At 45.0% G+C, this 18,340-nt stretch overlaps 1 protein-coding gene across 1 annotated transcript; it reads left to right on the forward strand.

Annotated features, from left to right (window-relative positions):
- Nucleotides 1–8,935: 8,935 nt before the first annotated feature.
- LOC144134792 (uncharacterized) lies at nt 8,936–16,766 on the forward strand. The gene is made up of 4 exons (XM_077667625.1): nt 8,936–9,015; nt 9,873–9,886; nt 14,928–15,031; nt 16,504–16,766. The coding sequence occupies exons 2-4, from the start codon at nt 9,873–9,875 to the stop codon at nt 16,689–16,691; spliced, it is 306 nt and encodes a 101-aa protein (XP_077523751.1). The 5' UTR covers nt 8,936–9,015; the 3' UTR covers nt 16,692–16,766.
- The last annotated feature ends 1,574 nt before the right edge of the window (nt 16,767–18,340 follow it).

Raw genomic sequence — 18,340 nt, forward strand, 5'->3', positions numbered from 1 at the left:
ACTCTGATATAAAATGGGATTGTGTCACAAGTAATATGTTCACGCAAGAAAATAAAACGACATATCTCAAAGCATTTAGCAATAAGATAAATTTGACTACTCAAAAATGAACTTATTTATTGCAGTTAACTAATAGTAGGTTTGTAGCAGTAAAACCATACGCTCCACATAATTTAAAGACGAACGCCATAACCCGCCGCGATGGTTCAGTTGTTAAGGCGCTTCTCAACTGAGCAGCAGAAGCCTCGCTCAAACCCGCCGCGGAGGCAGCGTTTCGATGCAGGCGAAACGCAAAAGGCGCCCTTGTGCTGTGCGATGTCAGTGCACGTTATATAATCCCAGGTGGTCGAAATTATTCCGGAGCCTTGAACTACGCCACCTCTTTCTTCATTTCTTCTTTCACTCCCTCCTTTATCCTTTCCCTTACGGCGCGGTTCAGGTGTCCAACGATATATGAGACAGATACTGCGTCATTTCCTTTCCTCAAAACCAACACCAATGTCATGCGTTCACTGGCAATTTGTTTAGGAAAATGTAAAAACTCCGATTGTTTTTTTTTTTTCGACAGTGTGCCTGCTGGCATAAGCTTTCTGCATGTATAGGTACACAATCGACTCGCAAAGAAAGTCCAGTAACATCCGGTGGTGCGGCCCAAAAATCCATTTTGCCACATCTGCATGGTGTACAGCCTGGGGGCAGCCTGAACCGGAGCAGGCGTGTCTGGCGCATAGCACGCAAATATTGATTTACGCAGGTGAAACAGAATTGACGCAGCGTAGAAAAGTAACGTTAAAACAAAACAAAAGCAAGGTATGCATACATTTCCCGCTTACCTTAGCTGCAATGTCAACTGCAATGTATGTGCAGTGTTCTCGAACTTCGACTTCCTCGGTTATGTTCTTTCATACAAATCAAGTATCCTGGCTGGCCACAACGTGTTCATCTAAGAACATGTTCTTAAACTCAGGATACTATACTAATGCATTTTGCTTTTTACGATCTTTCGCAACCTGATAAAAAATAATTTAGTAGAGGGAAAGGAAAATCTTCATCTTGGCCTAAAATCAGTCGATAGTAGCGAAGTGCTGAGGAGTGACGAAAGAAATTATGCTCTTCTTCTTCTTACTGCCGAGTCAAATTAGTATTGACTCAAACATGAGCACAAAATTTTTAGGAGAGTCCGCATACCTCTCGGGATATTGCGACTTTTTGCGAGATGTATTGCCTCATAGACCCAATGAAGTGTGTAACGATTTAAACAAAGGTCTTGCTTTGATTCGCCGGAGTTCATGTCTTTCTACACGTGTATCTGATGAACAATATGAATTCTGCTCTCCACAGTTCGACCTATTAACGTCAAAGTTGTGGGCAAAGGAGAAGTATTGTAGCAGCTTTTGTCGTGTTTACGGCTAGAGAGCCTCCGCGATCACCGAACCATACCGTGCGAACAGGCGATGTCTCGCGCTATTTCTGCCAGTATCCCCATGGACATGCCGTCGGAAACAGGCAGCACTAAACACGTTGAAACGCTTCTCAAGATAATTCCCGAAGCTACTTCTTTGCACAGAATCCTGGGAATGAGCAGCAGCAACACGCGGCAGTTGCGATAAAGCCACCAGCAGCTACATGGCACATCAGCTGCTCCGCGTTGCGGGATGAGTATGCATGAAGTCGAGGCGTACTTCAGTCTCTGAAACCTGCCCGTAATAGGAGGACGGAGCCAGGATAATAGAGCGGGTTTAACAGGCAGTGAACGCTGCCGGGACGCTGGCGGCAAACGTGCCGCAAGAGAAGACGCTGATATTCGCGTCACAAATTTCTTGTGCTATCAAGCAACCACTGGATGAATGCTAAAACAGAAATAGAGCCATCGCACATCATGCCAGCAGCGGCATTCAAAACAAATTCATTTTCGCAAACAGGATGGACAAGCTAGCGCCTATCATTTGCGTTACCCCAAGTGTAAGCCCAGCCTGGTTAGTTCTACAACCCTTGCTCACTGCTTTCATCAGCTCGCTGCTTTGTCCAAGCCATCCGTTGACCTTGTTCTCTATTGAACTAGTAACGGGTATTCATTAAATACCGCTTTGTGTCGCACTTTCGGTTACATGCGCGTATATGGTTTAGAAGAAAACCACGAATTCAGTTTTGGATTAATTCCCATACTACGTGTGATTAAGGATCCAGGGTTAAGTTTTTAAATGATTGCGAATTGGTCGCAGTTTTGTAGTGAATATATTTAGCGCAACTAAGTTCCTGTGTGCTTTGACTAAACTCGAAATTCCAAGAAAGAATTTCTGGTAGTGCTGATGGGAGATCCAGGAACGTGTAGATCGGTTGCAAACTTGATGATATACAGACGGCTTGACGTTGTTTCCGTCGCATCTCCGCTCTGTTCATTAAAACTTTATGAAGCAAAGGAGCTAATAGATCAACCTCAACTTCAACTTTCAGCTAGAGGAATACCCCCATGCAAGCAATTTTATTTCACAATTGCCGAAATGGCGTGGTAGAACACTATCCAATCATATGTAGATGAGCTTGAAACTCTGAAGAAACTTTCAAGAAGTGGATCTTATCCAGCACAAAAAAACTTTATATAAGTCAGCAATAAAATTCCAATCAGGAAGGTTGTCAGGGAGAGAGACACGATCTCGCCATTGGTATGGTTAATGGTATAGTCAAAATCAAAAGGGAGAAATGGGCTTAGGCTCGGCACGCAGTGCGAAGACAAGATAACCGCTGGTCCTTAAGAGTAACGGAGTGGAATCCAAGAGAACGAAAGCGCAGCAGGGGCGACTGAAGGCTAAGTGGTCGGATGAGATTAAGAAGTTTGCATGCATTTGGTGGGCGCAGCAGGCAGAGGAAAGGGTTAATTGGAGAGGAATGGGAGAGACCTTTTTCCTGCATTGCGTAAAGTCAGCCTGGTGATGATGATGATGGTTATTCGGATTTGATCTTTCTCTAGTTTGAATACATAGGTCACGGAGAGTCGCACACCACTGCTTCCGCAACGGTGCAGCACTTCAGAACTGCACCCCCGTCCTGAGATGCGCGCGGCAACTGGTGGAGCTTGTCCGACCCAAGTTGCTTTTCCCGAGCAACCTCTCGCGAACAATCCTTCAAATAACAGCCACCTGCTACGGTGGATAGTTTACTGACATTCTTGTTAACAAGTTGTAGTGACGCCACAAGGTCCCGTGACCTAGGTGTCCCACCTAGGTTGCTTTTACGGCAGTTGCCGATCTGCGCCACACTGCGCAACCATATTTTTCGCTCACAGCGCCGACACCGGTGTTTCTGTTTAAAGGGGCCTTTAAAGCTAGCGCGTAAATATGTCCACAATTTATAATCCTGAACAGAGCAAAAAACATCGCAAACTGAGAGACGCTACTTGCAACAGCCCTCAGTCTTCTTCAGTATTGAAGGGCTCTAACAGTAGCTAATTTTTCGTGTATAATTTGTAATGCAGAAAAGACAATATAAAACATTGTGATAGCTTCTGTGGGGCTCTACGGCTTTTAAAGCCATTTCAATTAAGCACACTCTCTTCTAGTCATCTGCGTGAGTTCTGGTGCGCCGAAACTGCGCATAACCGCGGTGTTTCACGCGTGTTGCCGCCGGTGATCTCTGAGGCGATGACTTGATAAGGGCAGCGAAAGGCGCTGAAAGATTCCGGAGGGAGACTTGCTGGCGGGGTGGTTTTAGCTTCGGCGGAGGGCATGAGACGTCGACATGTACAAGGACAGACAAGCGGCACCGTGCGAAGATGAAAGAAGAGTGAGGTGGCATCTCCGGGGACGGATTAGCAGTAGGGAATTTGTTGGGCTGCTACGCCGGCAGCCAGGTTTTAAGTACTGCTTCGAGCCCTTACCTGGGCCATTATGTCTCATTCTCGTCTCAGTGTGTTGTTGTTCTGCCGCGGTCACGAGTTTGCGCCAGTTTTGTCGTAGACATATCATTGCGCTCTCGACCTCCACGACTTCATGCTCTTCTTCGCTGCTACGTACTATATTGAACCCCTTAAGATGCGTTTCTTCGTCGGAATAAACGCGCATCTTTTATGCTGACTGTATTTGTGTCACTCGTAGAACGAGACCAGGGCTCGCGGAGCCAGTTCATTGGAAGGCGACGTCTTCAGGTCGGACACTGCTTTCTGTACGCATGCTAATGGCAAGTCCTTTATTATTTTGCAAACCGCACGTACTTTCACTTTTTTTTCATAGATAAAAGCCTTCAGCACATTACACACCAAATATTGATTTCCAGCATTGTCGAGGTCTGTAAAAGGTGGCGAGACGAAATGCCTTTGCGGAAATAATTTAGGCCCCGTAAAAGCCTTTTCTATTCAGAGAGAATTAATGAAACTCGCGTTGTTTATAACAGCATGACTTTCCAGGATAGAAGCGTCCGTGAAACATTAAATGCATTTTACAGAGCACTGTGCAACTGTGCAACATATGTTGCACACCTGAGGTAGAAGTGGCTGCACATCACTTGAAAGACGTTTGGAGACAAGTTCACAAATACAAATCTCTAACTGTGCGGCATTCTTGACAAACGTATAGAAGGGCTTGGACTGCCCGAAAAAATTCAGGTTGTGGATTGCTGAGACCGTGTTGGTGTAAGTTCGGGGGAGCTCACAAAAAACGTTGGGCTTTTTGTAGGATTAAATTTGCAAAACGGCACCCAACAATTCATAGGCGTTCACGAAAATCACGAGGAGGATATGAAATAAACGTAGCTTTATGAGCACATGGTCAGTATCTACTAGATAACATGTCCAACGGGCATTCGTTTGGTCTTGAAGTCCATCTGGGCAACACATCATGCATCTGGCTATTACCACTCTTGGTGCGCAACATCACGCAGCAGCACTGTGTAATACCGGAACAAGGGCGAGGAAGCCATTGAGAAATATCTCTTTCCTATATACGCGTGAAAATGCAACAAACAAGCGTAAATCGGAAACAAACGAATGTTCACTACCTGTAGTATTAACGTCAGCGTAATATATAGCCAAGTCTTCAAAAAAAAGTAAGCACACAAGTATGTATCGCATGGAAAAAAAACAACTCACCTTCTATGAAAACGTCACTAGTCTACTGTTCTGTAACTCCACTGCTACCGCTCTGTATCGCATGAGTTTTTAATAAGTATTCATAATAAAAACATAGGGTCACTGACCAAGTCAAAATTTTAAAGAAACGTAATGACGTTTCGGAAGCCCTACGGCTTCCTTGTTCACAATGGGTGAAACCAGGCAAAAGCATGCGTTTATATCTTATTCAAAAATGCGTCGTAATGATCTTGCGTAGTCAGCAGGCAGATTTTCTTGCGTCCGATTTAGTGTACCGGGAGTGGTTTGTATCATCAAGGACTCTAGATACAGGCGTCTAGAAGGGATTCGTTCTCTGGCAAGCACACGTGCCCCGTCCCAATTGATGACATGTCCAGTCTCTTGCACGTGTTCGGCCAGAGCGTTAGCAGCACTGCGTCCTTTCGCCACGTCATTTTTGTGCTGCTGGATCCGTCTGCACCAGTTTCCGGATTCCCCGATATAATTCCGGTCGCAATCTTCACACGGAATCTTGTACACGACCCCAGGATATCTGTCAGGGGGAAGCGGGTCTTTCACATTGACGAGCTCGTTTCTAAGCTTGCTTGTTGGAACGTGGGCAACTTGCACGCCGTACTTTCGGAATACCCGACCAAGTGCTTCACTGATATGTGGCATGTAGGGGATGGATGCGCGTTTTGGCTTAAAAGCATTGGCGACGTCAGAAGGTGGCGGTCGCTCCAGTGGTTTCTTTTTTGTGTTTGCCACAAAACTTCTTGGATAGCCATTTCTCGCCAAATCCCTTTCAACAGTCTTTAGCTCTTCCTTCAGGGACTGCTCGTTCGAGCACGTGTTTATTGCTCTTTCGACTAAAGAGCAGACGACAGAGCGCTTGTGTGCCATCGGGTGGACAGAATAAAAGTCAAGATAACGGCCTGTGTGCGTAGGCTTTCTGTACACGGTGAACTCCAGGCTCGTGGGTTTTCGCGTCACACGGGTGTCCAGAAAAGAGATGCAGCCATTCGCCTCCTCTTCCACAGTGAACTTGATTGAGGCTTCTATGCCGTTGAGGTGGTTTAAGAACCGTTGGACGTGTTGTTTCTTTAAGATGCAAAAACAATCATCCACGTGCCTGACGAATAATTTAGGGCGTGGCTCGAATGTTTCTAGGGCTTTCGTCTCGATGGCTTCCATTGTGAGGTTAGCCGCCGTCACGGAAATTGATGCTCCCATGGCTGTGCCGAAGGTCTGTCGATAGTAACTGCCACCGTACGAGAAATATGTGTTGGCAAGGCAAAAGGAAAGAAGCTTACATAGGTCGGGTACGTCGAAAGGTGTGCGCTCTTCAAGAGACGAGTCCTCGTTCAAACGAAGCTTGCAGGTTTCCACAGCCAGGTCAACCGGAACGCACGTGAAAAAGTATCTGTTCAGGATTATAAATTGTGGACATTTTTACGCGCTAGCTTTAAAGGCCCCTTTAAACAGAAACACCGGTGTCGGCGCTGTGAGCGAAAAATATGGTTGCGCAGTGTGGCGCAGATCGGCAACTGCCGTAAAAGCAACCTAGGTTGGGCACCTAGGTCACGGGACCTTGTGGCGTCACTACAACTTGTTAACAAGAATGTCAGTAAACTATCCGCCGTAGAGGTGGCTGTTATTTGAAGGATTGTTCGCGAGAGGTTGCTCGGGAAAAGCAACTTGGGTCGGACAAGCTCCACCAGTTGCCGCGCGCATCTCAGGACGGGGGTGCAGTTCTGAAGTGCTGCACCATTGCGGAAGCAGTGGTGTGCGACTCTCCGTGACCTATGTATTCAAACTAGAGAAAGATCAAATCCGAATAACCATCATCATCACCACCAGGCTGACTTTACGCATTGCAGGAAAAAGGCCTCTCCCATTCCTCTCCAATTAACCCTTTCCTCTGCCTGCTGCGCCCACCAAATGCATGCAAACTTCTTAATCTCATCCGACCACTCAGCCTTCAGTCGCCCCTGCTGCGCTTTCGTTCTCTTGGATTCCACTCCGTTACTCTTAAGGACCAGCGGTTATCTTGTCTTCGCACTGCGTGCCGAGCCTAAGCCCATTTCTCCCTTTTGATTTTGACTATACCATTAACCATACCAATGGCGAGATCGTGTCTCTGTCCCTGACAACCTTCCTGATTGGAATTTTATTGCTGACTTATATAAAGTTTTTTTTGTGCTGGATAAGATCCACTTCTTGAAAGTTTCTTCAGAGTTTCAAGCTCATCTACATATGATTGGATAGTGTTCTACCACGCCATTTCGGCAATTGTGAAATAAAATTGCTTGCATGGGGGTATTCCTCTAGCTGAAAGTTGAAGTTGAGGTTGATCTATTAGCTCCTTTGCTTCATAAAGTTTTAATGAACAGAGCGGAGATGCGACGGAAACAACGTCAAGCCGTCTGTATATCATCAAGTTTTCAACCGATCTACACGTTCCTGGATCTCCCATCAGCACTACCAGAAATTCTTTCTTGGAATTTCGAGTTTAGTCAAAGCACACAGGAACTTAGTTGCGCTAAATATATACACTACAAAACTGCGACCAATTCGCAATCTTTTAAAAACTTAACCCTGGATCCTTAATCACACGTAGTATGGGAATTAATCCAAAACTGAATTCGTGGTTTTCTTCTAAACCATATACGCGCATGTAACCGAAAGTGCGACACAAAGCGGTATTTAATGAATACCCGTTACTAGTTCAATAGAGAACAAGGTCAACGGATGGCTTGGACAAAGCAGCGAGCTGATGAAAGCAGTGAGCAAGGGTTGTAGAACTAACCAGGCTGGGCTTACACTTGGGGTAACGCAAATGATAGGCGCTAGCTTGTCCATCTTGAGTGTTTGCGAAAATGAATTTGTTTCGAATGCCGCTGCTGGCATGATGTGCGATGGCTCTATTTCTGTTTTAGCATTCATCCAGTGGTTGCTTGATAGCACAAGAAATTTGTGACGCGAATATCAGCGTCTTCTCTTGCGGCACGTTTGCCGCCAGCGTCCCGGCAGCGTTCACTGCCTGTTAAACCCGCTCTATTATCCTGGCTCCGTCCTCCTATTACGGGCAGGTTTCAGAGACTGATGTACGCCTCGACTTCATGCATACTCATCCCGCAACGCGGAGCAGCTGATGTGCCATGTAGCTGCTGGTGGCTTTATCGCAACTGCTGCGTGTTGCTGCTGCTCATTCCCAGGATTCTGTGCAAAGCAGTAGCTTCGGGAATTATCTTGAGAAGCGTTTCAACGTGTTTAGTGCTGCCTGTTTCCGACGGCATGTCCATGGGGATACTGGCAGAAATAGCGCGAGACATCGCCTGTTCGCACGGTATGGTTCGGTGATCGCGGAGGCTCTCTAGCCGTAAACACGACAAAAGCTGCTACAATACTTCTCCTTTGCCCACAACTTTGACGCTAATAGCTAGAACTATGGAGAGCAGAATTCATATTGTTCATCAGATACACGTGTAGAAAGACATGAACTCCGGCGAATCAAAGCAAGACCTTTGTTTAAATCGTTACACTCTTCATTGGGTCTATGAGGCAATACATCTCGCAAAAAGTCGCAATATCCCGAGAGGTATGCGGACTCTCCTAAAAATTTCGTGCTCATGTTTGAGTCAATACTAATTTGACTCGGCAGTAAGAAGAAGAAGAACATAATTTCTTTCGTCACTCCTCAGCACTTCGCTACTATCGACTGATTTTAGGCCAAGATGAAGATTTTCCTTTCCCTCTACTAAATTATTTTTTATCAGGTTGCGAAAGATCGTAAAAAGCAAAATGCGTTAGTATAGTATCCTGAGTTTAAGAACATGTTCTTAGATGAACACGTTGTGGCCAGCCAGGATACTTGATTTGTATGAAAGAACATAACCGAGGAAGTCGAAGTTCGAGAACACTGCACATACATTGCAGTTGACATTGCAGCTAAGGTAAGCGGGAAATGTATGCATACCTTGCTTTTGTTTTGTTTTAACGTTACTTTTCTACGCTGCGTCAATTCTGTTTCACCTGCGTAAATCAATATTTGCGTGCTATGCGCCAGACACGCCTGCTCCGGTTCAGGCTGCCCCCAGGCTGTACACCATGCAGATGTGGCAAAATGGATTTTTGGGCCGCACCACCGGATGTTACTGGACTTTCTTTGCGAGTCGATTGTGTACCTATAAATGCAGAAAGCTTATGCCAGCAGGCACACTGTCGAAAAAAAAAACAATCGGAGTTTTTACATTTTCCTAAACAAATTGCCAGTGAACGCATGACATTGGTGTTGGTTTTGAGGAAAGGAAATGGCGCAGTATCTGTCTCATATATCGTTGGACACCTGAACCGCGCCGTAAGGGAAAGGATAAAGGAGGGAGTGAAAGAAGAAATGAAGAAAGAGGTGGCGTAGTTCAAGGCTCCGGAATAATTTCGACCACCTGGGATTATATAACGTGCACTGACATCGCACAGCACAAGGGCGCCTTTTGCGTTTCGCCTGCATCGAAACGCTGCCTCCGCGGCGGGTTTGAGCGAGGCTTCTGCTGCTCAGTTGAGAAGCGCCTTAACAACTGAACCATCGCGGCGGGTTATGGCGTTCGTCTTTAAATTATGTGGAGCGTATGGTTTTACTGCTACAAACCTACTATTAGTTAACTGCAATAAATAAGTTCATTTTTGAGTAGTCAAATTTATCTTATTGCTAAATGCTTTGAGATATGTCGTTTTATTTTCTTGCGTGAACATATTACTTGTGACACAATCCCATTTTATATCAGAGTAGTGTGGCTAATTGTTTCTTTTGCAGATGGCTGAAGAAGAGTAAGTTTTGCACAATTGCCCGTCATCAATATTTTTTACTTTATGTTCTTAGAGGCTGTGACCACGTTCCTGTGATAAATCAAATAGATTTTGCTATAACCCTTGTAGCAAACCACTGTGCATAACTGGCTTAAATATGCCAACTAAGCGGTGCAAAACGTAATTGAAAGAAGAGGAAAATTATCACGCTTACAATGCTGTGACTAAGAGCAAGAAAAAGGTCGAGGCTCACTGGTCATTGAACCAGCCGTGGTGCCATCGCTTCGCAGCAAATAGACGGACAATAACGCCGATCGCTGAAATCTTCTCAGCAAAAGCTCCTTTGACATTGCTTTTCTGCTCCCTCCACACAAGCTGAATTCCAAGGAGACGCGTCAAAACTTCAGTTAAAGCTTCATCGCCTTTGCAGTGGGAAAAATTACATCACAGCGAGCGTTTGCACGCTATACAAAGTTCTCTGTGTTCTGATATTAGCACGCACCTATGTGTCACGTCAGTGAGCTCAAGCTTGTTCTTGGATTCCGTAGTGGCTTCTACAGGACGGGTATACTTACCTTATCGGCGCTTAGGTGCGTCGAATTTTCATTGATCTATGGGCCGCAACAGCCTTTTACCTGATTGACTGAAGGTGTTTCTTTTGCAACCTGGCTCTGTGGACGCAGCTGACAGTCTTCTGTTGATGCAATCTGAGTCGAATAGTTGCAGAATTTCTTACGTCTCCTTAGGAGCACCTCCCATTTCCGCCGTCGCCTTAAGCCGAAAGGTACGGTGTTTGCTGGTTTTGGACACACGTAGGCTGGCAGGGTTACCTGATTGACTTAAGGTGTTTCTTTTGCAACCTGGCTCTGTTGGCGCAGCTGGTGGTCTTCTGTTGATGCAATCTGAGTCGAATAGTTGCAGAATTTCTTACGTCTCTTTAGGAGCACCTCCCACTTCCACCGTCGCCTTAAGCCGAAAGGTACGGTTTTTGCTGGCTTTGGACACACGTGGGCTGGCAGGGTTACCTGACTGACTGAAGGTGCTTCTTTTACAACCTGGCTCTGTGGACGCAGCTGACAGTCTTCTGTTGATGCAATCTGAGTAGAATAGTTGCAGAATTTCTTATGTCTCCTTAGGAGCACCTCCCGCTTACGCCATCGCCTTAAGCTGAAAAGTAAGTTTTTTGCTGGCTTTGGACACACGTGTGCTGGCTGGGTCCCTCATGCTTTTATCCTTCCTGGCTTCACATTTCTACCCCCAATACGGTATCTACGCAGGCCTTCCTTGTCCAAATGCATTTTTATTATCAAGCGAATTTCACACCTCATCCGTTCCCCATGGCACATTAATAGAGACGGAGGTGAGAAAGGATGAAACACAAGAACGGCTTGGGCAGCAGACGATCAAGGCAGGGCTGTTTACCAACCTATTCCTCTGAGCAACGTTATTAACGCTAGCACTACCCATCCCGTTGAGGAAATAACTGTTGATGGATGTATTTAGCTGCCCCCTTCGTTTAACGCCGTCCTTTCAGGCGCCGACGAAGTTAGCATATAGGTGATATAGAAGCCACTGCCGTGTTCTGCCTTTCACTGAGTTGGATTACCTGCTATTCAAGGGCGGCTCGCTCTCACTTGACCGAAGAAATTGTTGCTCCTGTAACATTCGTGTTGCTTTTGCCTTCTGTACTTCTTGGCACATCCTATTAAAATATTATTTATAATCTCCTCTGAAGAATAAGCAAAACGCAACGATTGAAATAATAATTAGGTCTAATAAACAGAAATTCATCCCGCCTGAGAGAGATCTTCAGTCGAGGGTTCCTCTCGCGGCTACCGTCAGCCTTCACAGGTCCCTCAGCCTACTGTAGTCATCCAGGCCCAGGCTCACCACAATAGCTTCCCACTGGACGGGAGCGAGGTTGGGAATAGACGCACTGCTAGAGTGAGTTGCCCATACAGGCGGTATGTTATACAGAACGCATAGAATATGGAAGGGAAGCCATTTAAATGAGGGGATATGTTGGATAGACTGTGTAAAGTATTTTGCGTAAGGAGCTGAGGTGATTATACCAAGTAATATGTAATCGTTTGTCGCTCCCACAGGAGAAAGCCTATTTCTAGCTGTGGTGATTAACTCTGGTCAATGTCTGTTCCTGCTATCCGGGTGGCGCTTCCCCGCCCAACAGCTTGAGGACAGTGGTTGCCAGGAAAAGACTCTTGGCCAGGGTTTCATATCGGTACTGCCCTTGGATGAGATGCTGGCGTTTGATCTGAGGATGCTGACTACGTACGGAAATGAGGTCCCCTTGGGTGTGGTGCGACATTCTACTTTAGAGTTCGTGATTCTGTATGTGATGCTAGTCGGCGTCTGAAGAGAATGACTAGCATTATGGCTGCTTCCTCCGCTTAAGTGTAATGATGGTTTATTTGGACTCTAACGATGACGTCTGATGTCTAACGCTGACATTGTCCTATTTGCGCTTATTGTATAGGGCTCAGTTCGCGGAGCAAAATTGTTGTCTTATTTTATAAATTAGTAGGTTTTATTTAATTTCCACGTTGACTTGACTTCAGACTTCTGTGCTATGGGTTTGTGATTACGGCCTCCTTACCACTCGTAATCCCAAAGCGAGCTTCCCAGCTTTACCCTTTAAGTGCAGAAATAGGGCTGGTTTTTCGTATACTACAGTTGCTATTACAGTACAGTATTATAGTACAGGACTGCTACAGTATACTACAGTTAACAGGAACTTTTTTCCTGGCAGACACATTAGAGATTTAGTGAAAAGTTAAGTACAATTATCAAGACGGAGAGGTTGATTGATGAAGACGAAACACGTTATAACACTGCTTTTTGATGATTTAAGGGAAAGCAGTCCTGGTGGAGGAAAGCTCGGCACCGTACTCATATTTACGCATGAAGTTTGATGTTAGGGCCGGATAAAATAGCCAAGACACAAACGGCCAAAACAGAAATAAGCTGTTTTAATGTTCTGTATTTCGGAGTCCAGATACGTAAACTTAGCGCCCACGTGCGCATTTTGAGCTATTTGTTGCAGAAATCTCAACGCACTTCATCTGCTTCCGTACACGTCTTAAGAATAAATTCGCTTGCATTTACTAACTTCGAAACTCTCGTCTCGCCATTTGCACCTACCTTATTCCGCCTTTCCTGAGGTTGGCGGAAGATCGGTCGGCTTTTCACCGCATTGCGTCTGTTTATTATTGCACTTCTGCTTGCACAAAAATAAAATAAATGGCGGCCAATATAACGTGTTTAGGCCAATTACGAATTAGGTTTGCTAGCGCTTCGGTTGACTTTCTAGGCATCGTTATAAAGGCCAAGCAGGATTCAGACTAAGAACGGCGAAAAGAGACTTAAGCTGCCTCTGAAATATATGACGCGCTAGCGTTAATTGGTTATTGCCCGTATATGCGAAATTGGTCATTCACTACTCTATATCATTCCTGCCTCAGAAGTGCAGCGGTTAGGCGATGCACCACTGTCCTGCAGCGGCAGGTGCTGCCACCGGTGGGGCTTGTGAGACCCTGGTGTCTCTTTCCTAGAAACCTCTCGCGACCAATCGTTATTTTAACTGGCACCTTCTACGATGTAGCAGTTTGCTGACCATCCGGTACGCAGATACTGTTTACGTAACAAGGTAACGTGACCTAGGCAGCCCAGCATTCACGAAGGAAGGCCACCTGGCACAGGTCGCCCGCAAACCGGTTTGAACACAGAGGGACATCACGCTCAAAGGTGAAGCGGCTTAGAAGAAGCTCTAGAGTTGTCGCAATAAACTACTACGGCCTTAAGCCCAGCAGTGCTTTACGGGAATTGGACGCACATCTCCATCAGGCTACCCCTTTCAGATCTCTGTCAGATCTGCGTGCTAACCACTTGCACCACCTTATAGACGCGATTTTTCTTTTGATGCGAATGCAGATGTTTCCTTCTCGTATCGTACCAAAACACCACATATGAAAAAGTATTCCAGGTCGCACTTTCAGAAGGGCTCTTAGCATTTATTCACAACACGAGATGGAGCTTATAGTCAATTCGCGGTGAACAAACGATATAGCATAATATTTTTATCTGCCCAACTTCTCACATGATTTTCAAACATACAGGCGAACCTCGCTAAAACGATGCGGATTATAATGAAACAAAGAATATAATGACTGAATACTTACTCCCTTTCGAGTCTCCTCGAGACGTTACACATTTTTTATCTCGTTCTCACGAAGTAATACTTTAGTTAAAGAGGATTCAACAAACTTATATTATCGCCCAGTGAATGTTTTGCTATAAGTGGCTTAATCTTTAATGGTAATCAAGCGCCAAACGGCGGAAAACTGAAGCGTAAAACAAGTTTCACTAACCCGAAAGCGACTATTGTAAATCCCTTCTGTATAGCGTACACATTTTTTGCAAGACTTTCCAAGGAAGAGAAGTGCTGCAACGCAAGTGCTAATCGCGCAGAAATAAATTATTTTTCGCAAACCCCCGCCTCCGGCAAAATTTTATCCACGACTGTACTCGCGGTGAAATACAAAATTCTCAACCGAGCTCACCTACTGCTACAGGGAAGCATTGGGTATGTTGAAAAAATGGCCGATCCTTTCAATGTCGTTATTGCAAAGTTCTACTGCATTCACAAGCCGTCAACATTAGTATGCGCGCCAAAGCACAAACTTCTAAATGGAATTTTCACTCTTTTTCAGCGCGGGCATCAAGGATTTTGCGGGATTAGAAGCCTTGCACACGAATTTTACTCTTTTATTTAATTATTCAAAATTGACTTTGAACTTTGTTAAACAACCTTGGCATTGAAAATAATAAAAAATAAATATGCAATCAGTAGGAAGCTTTGAATTCCAGAAGCACTAGGGCGATGCAAATTTACAAAAATTATGAAAATACGTCACTCAGTATGTAAGCGCACTGTGCCTAAAGAAACTGGGATGCGATAGAAATAGAAAGATAACGCCTCGCAATAAAGTGTATTGGAATAAATCATGTATCTGATATTTTTCTCTCCTCTTATTACTCATCGTAGGGAAGCACCGCTCAATGAGCAGCCAAGGTCTAAGAGGAACTATTACGTCATCGGCGGCATCGCCGTCGCTTTTCTTCTGTGCTGTTTAGCAGTCGCCGTCTTTGGTGAGCGCCTGCCCATTTTCAGTCCTCAAACCGACAGTAGGTCTTATACGTGCAAATACAGAAGGATCTCACTAGAGAAGCCTTAGATACTTGCGCGCTGTGCTGAAAATGGCATGAATTATAGTTCAGCAGCCTCGTCGAGAAGGCAGTAAAGTTTAATTTTGCAGGTTTGCTTTATTTTATAAAAGACATTAGAGATGACGACAAAAAAGTCACGGCTAAAGAAATGGCGTATATAAGCAAGAAAATTTTCCACAGCACCCGATCGAATCTATTAAACAAGACTGCGATTACAAAGTGCCACGACGTTAGCTTTAAATGCGCTATTATTTAGTTACATATTCAGACCAGTGTGTGCCCATTAGCCAGATAGTAACGTAGGGGATATACTCTGAGAAACTCGCCCTGGATCTCCCCATTGCCGTTTGAGAACGCATATGTTCGTTGGAACAAGGACGTTATCATACTGCGTCATAAAATTTCAGCTGTCAGATCGCTCCCATTGGCGGATGTCGGGATATCTCACATCTGTCTAGGCATAAGCTCACGCCTGCATTTTTTCTACTCTCCCATTCTTATATTAATGTATATCCTTCTATGAACAAGCCTTCTTTATTAATATTATAGCTGCTGAAACCACAATTTACTTGCTATGAGAAATAGAATTTTAATGTGTTAACCCTCGCTAACGCTAGTCATCTGAAATTCGTTTTAACAGGGGATTATGCAGAATGCGCCTGCAATCCAATCAAGGAGACAGCCAATCAAGGCTGATCACGATGCTTGACGTATCAGATATAGGCTCGAATCCTAAAATGCGCAGGGTCTGAGTGTTAATATACTGATCATGAGGCATCCTGCTCCGTGATTTCATTACTCATCACCTTTTTTTATATCTTTAAAAGCGCTGAATCATCAATAGAAGTATGACACTCGTTGGATTTTACGAAAATGCTGTAAGCTATTGTCATGAACACAAATCTGCTTAACCTAATATAAACTAAATAATATTCACGATGATACTGAGGAGGACTTTGTAATGGATACCATTCGCAGGGTTTCTACGATTTGCGCCGCAAATGTTTTACTGTCGCGTTGGTGGCAAAACTTATGAAACCTGAGCAGGCGAAGTACGCAAAGAATCACCCCCGCTATTTAAATTAGAAGTGGCATGGTGGGTCCGCCTTTGCACGCTATGAGGATCAAAGTATGTGTTCCATACCTTTTGCTTTTTATCTGTGCACGCGCAACAAGTGGTCATTTTAATCGCAAAAAATATGGTAAGCAGTGAAAGCCTTGATTGCAATATGCTGTCATTTTTCCTAAAAGAATATGTTCTAATTCCCACCATTATGCGTGTATTATTATTGAAATCAAGCAAGAGAAACTAAAACTGACGCGTTGTGACCAGTGCGATGCCGCAGTGGAATCTACAGGCTTAGTATATGAATGGCCGTTTACCCTCCATGCAGTGACGCTAGCAAAGAGGGACGACGTGGGGGTCACCCACAGTCCAATTAGGACGATGGATCGCCCGAAGGGATGCCACTGCGTGTACGTGGGTGACAGCAAGGAGAAACAACCAAGCTACGACCTCGGTGGCTATATCTGCGTTTGCTTCGGTGATAAGAAGATTGCCAAGAACACCGGCGGTTTGTGAAGGAATTTGAAAGGCGGGCACACAGAGACGAGTATTATACATGTCCTACAAAATAGAGACAAAAAGAAAATTTCGCACCCTATTTTAAGCCTTTGTGTCAATTTTCTGGATTCGTAGGCATAAAGAAAGGGGTCGCGGCTTTTCATGTGAGGAACCATTTTAAGATGCTATGAGTACCAGTAATGCACTCTTTCCTTCGGAGAAAATGCAACATTTTGTGGACAGTATTGTGAATAAATTGTATTCTATCTCGCAATGCACGGAAGTGGCCAGAAATAACTGTATTCCAGGACCGGCCAAAATATAGGCATGACTGCATAAAGATTCTTCTTGCCGCAGTCGCTAAATGTGTTTTGCCCGGTTGTAAGTAGTGTGTTCAGAACAGCGTGCACATACGTTTCTTTTTTCCTGTTTGGCAATGCTTTGGGCCGCTCCTCGCTTCTTGGTGGGATATCAAAGAACGGTTCTTGCCTAAATTCTAGTGTTCTTCTCCTGCGGCTTTAAGCTGCACGTTGCGACGGTGCTTTCTCTTTGGCTCTCTGTTGATTCTCCCAATCAACTTTTCCTGCTTATCAGCACCGCTTAAGAGATATTGCTGGACACCTGTCGCACAGAACGCTGGCGCTAGCAAGATTATCCTAGCACGCTTGAATGGTGGAAACTTAACAATGATAATGATTAGTGCACTTCCCTTTTATGAAGAAAGCACTGCTCTAGACATTCCAGTCCCGAGCAAGAATATTGTCTCGTCTTGTGCTCCGAACTAACCCGAGCTTACCCGAGTTACTCGAGTATGCCCGGGTTTGTTGGGGTGGAGGAAGCTCGGGTAATTTCGGAGGAGTGTCGCTCAGCTGTATCCAAAGGTAATGTAACCTTGTGGTGTAATCTCAAACTTCCGACCGGATTGTGAACAAACATAGCACCGTGGTAGGTAGCTGTTAAATTAATGATTGGCAGCGACAGATTGCTCGCAATGAGCATCATGGGTCGCACAATTTCCGCCGGTGGCTGTGATAGAAACAGCCACCTGCGGTGCAGTGGCACATCGCTTAACCGCTGCAGGAATGCGCTAGAGCCTTGGTTTGAGGACTCGCCGACATCTATGAATGTTATGTAGAGAATGACCAATTCTGCATATATGGGCCTTAACCCACTGAAGATTACACGCATATCCTTAAGGCGGAGCTAAAGTGCCCACTCAAATTGAAGAATGAACGCAAACTTTTGCAGGTCTTCACGTTTATGTTTAACCTCTACAGTTTTTTGTGTCTGTTTCGGGTGTAGTAATCTGTTCTTCCAGGCAGTCACTGCCAGTGCCCTTAGACTCTCCTTACCCAGCGCAGAGGGTGAACAGGGCACATGAACATAGGATGTCTCTGGCAGTGAAATTGCTAGAGCTGGCGCAAGTGAGCGCTAAATTGGTATTATGATGGTGAAGACTACTATTGATGCCTCAAGATGACTGTAGATGCTTGTTCTATCGCGCTGTTCTTCCTAAGTGGCAGCTTTGGACAAAGAGCACTACGGAAAAAGGCGTACTTTTGTGCTCAGGATGTGATCAGAAGGTGGCATTCAGGGAAGGGTCAGCCGGCTCAGCGTCCTTTTTCATACAATTTCCCATAAAATAAACCGAGCATAAGGACAGAAGA

This window comes from Amblyomma americanum, chromosome 5 (genome assembly GCF_052857255.1).
Source record: "Amblyomma americanum isolate KBUSLIRL-KWMA chromosome 5, ASM5285725v1, whole genome shotgun sequence".
Lineage (NCBI taxonomy): Eukaryota > Metazoa > Arthropoda > Arachnida > Ixodida > Ixodidae > Amblyomma > Amblyomma americanum.

Coding starts and splice junctions, on each gene's coding strand:
- LOC144134792 (XM_077667625.1), top strand. Junction 15,032..16,503: donor TTTAGCAGTCGCCGTCTTTG/GTGAGCGCCTGC, acceptor CCCTCCATGCAG/TGACGCTAGCAAAGAGGGAC.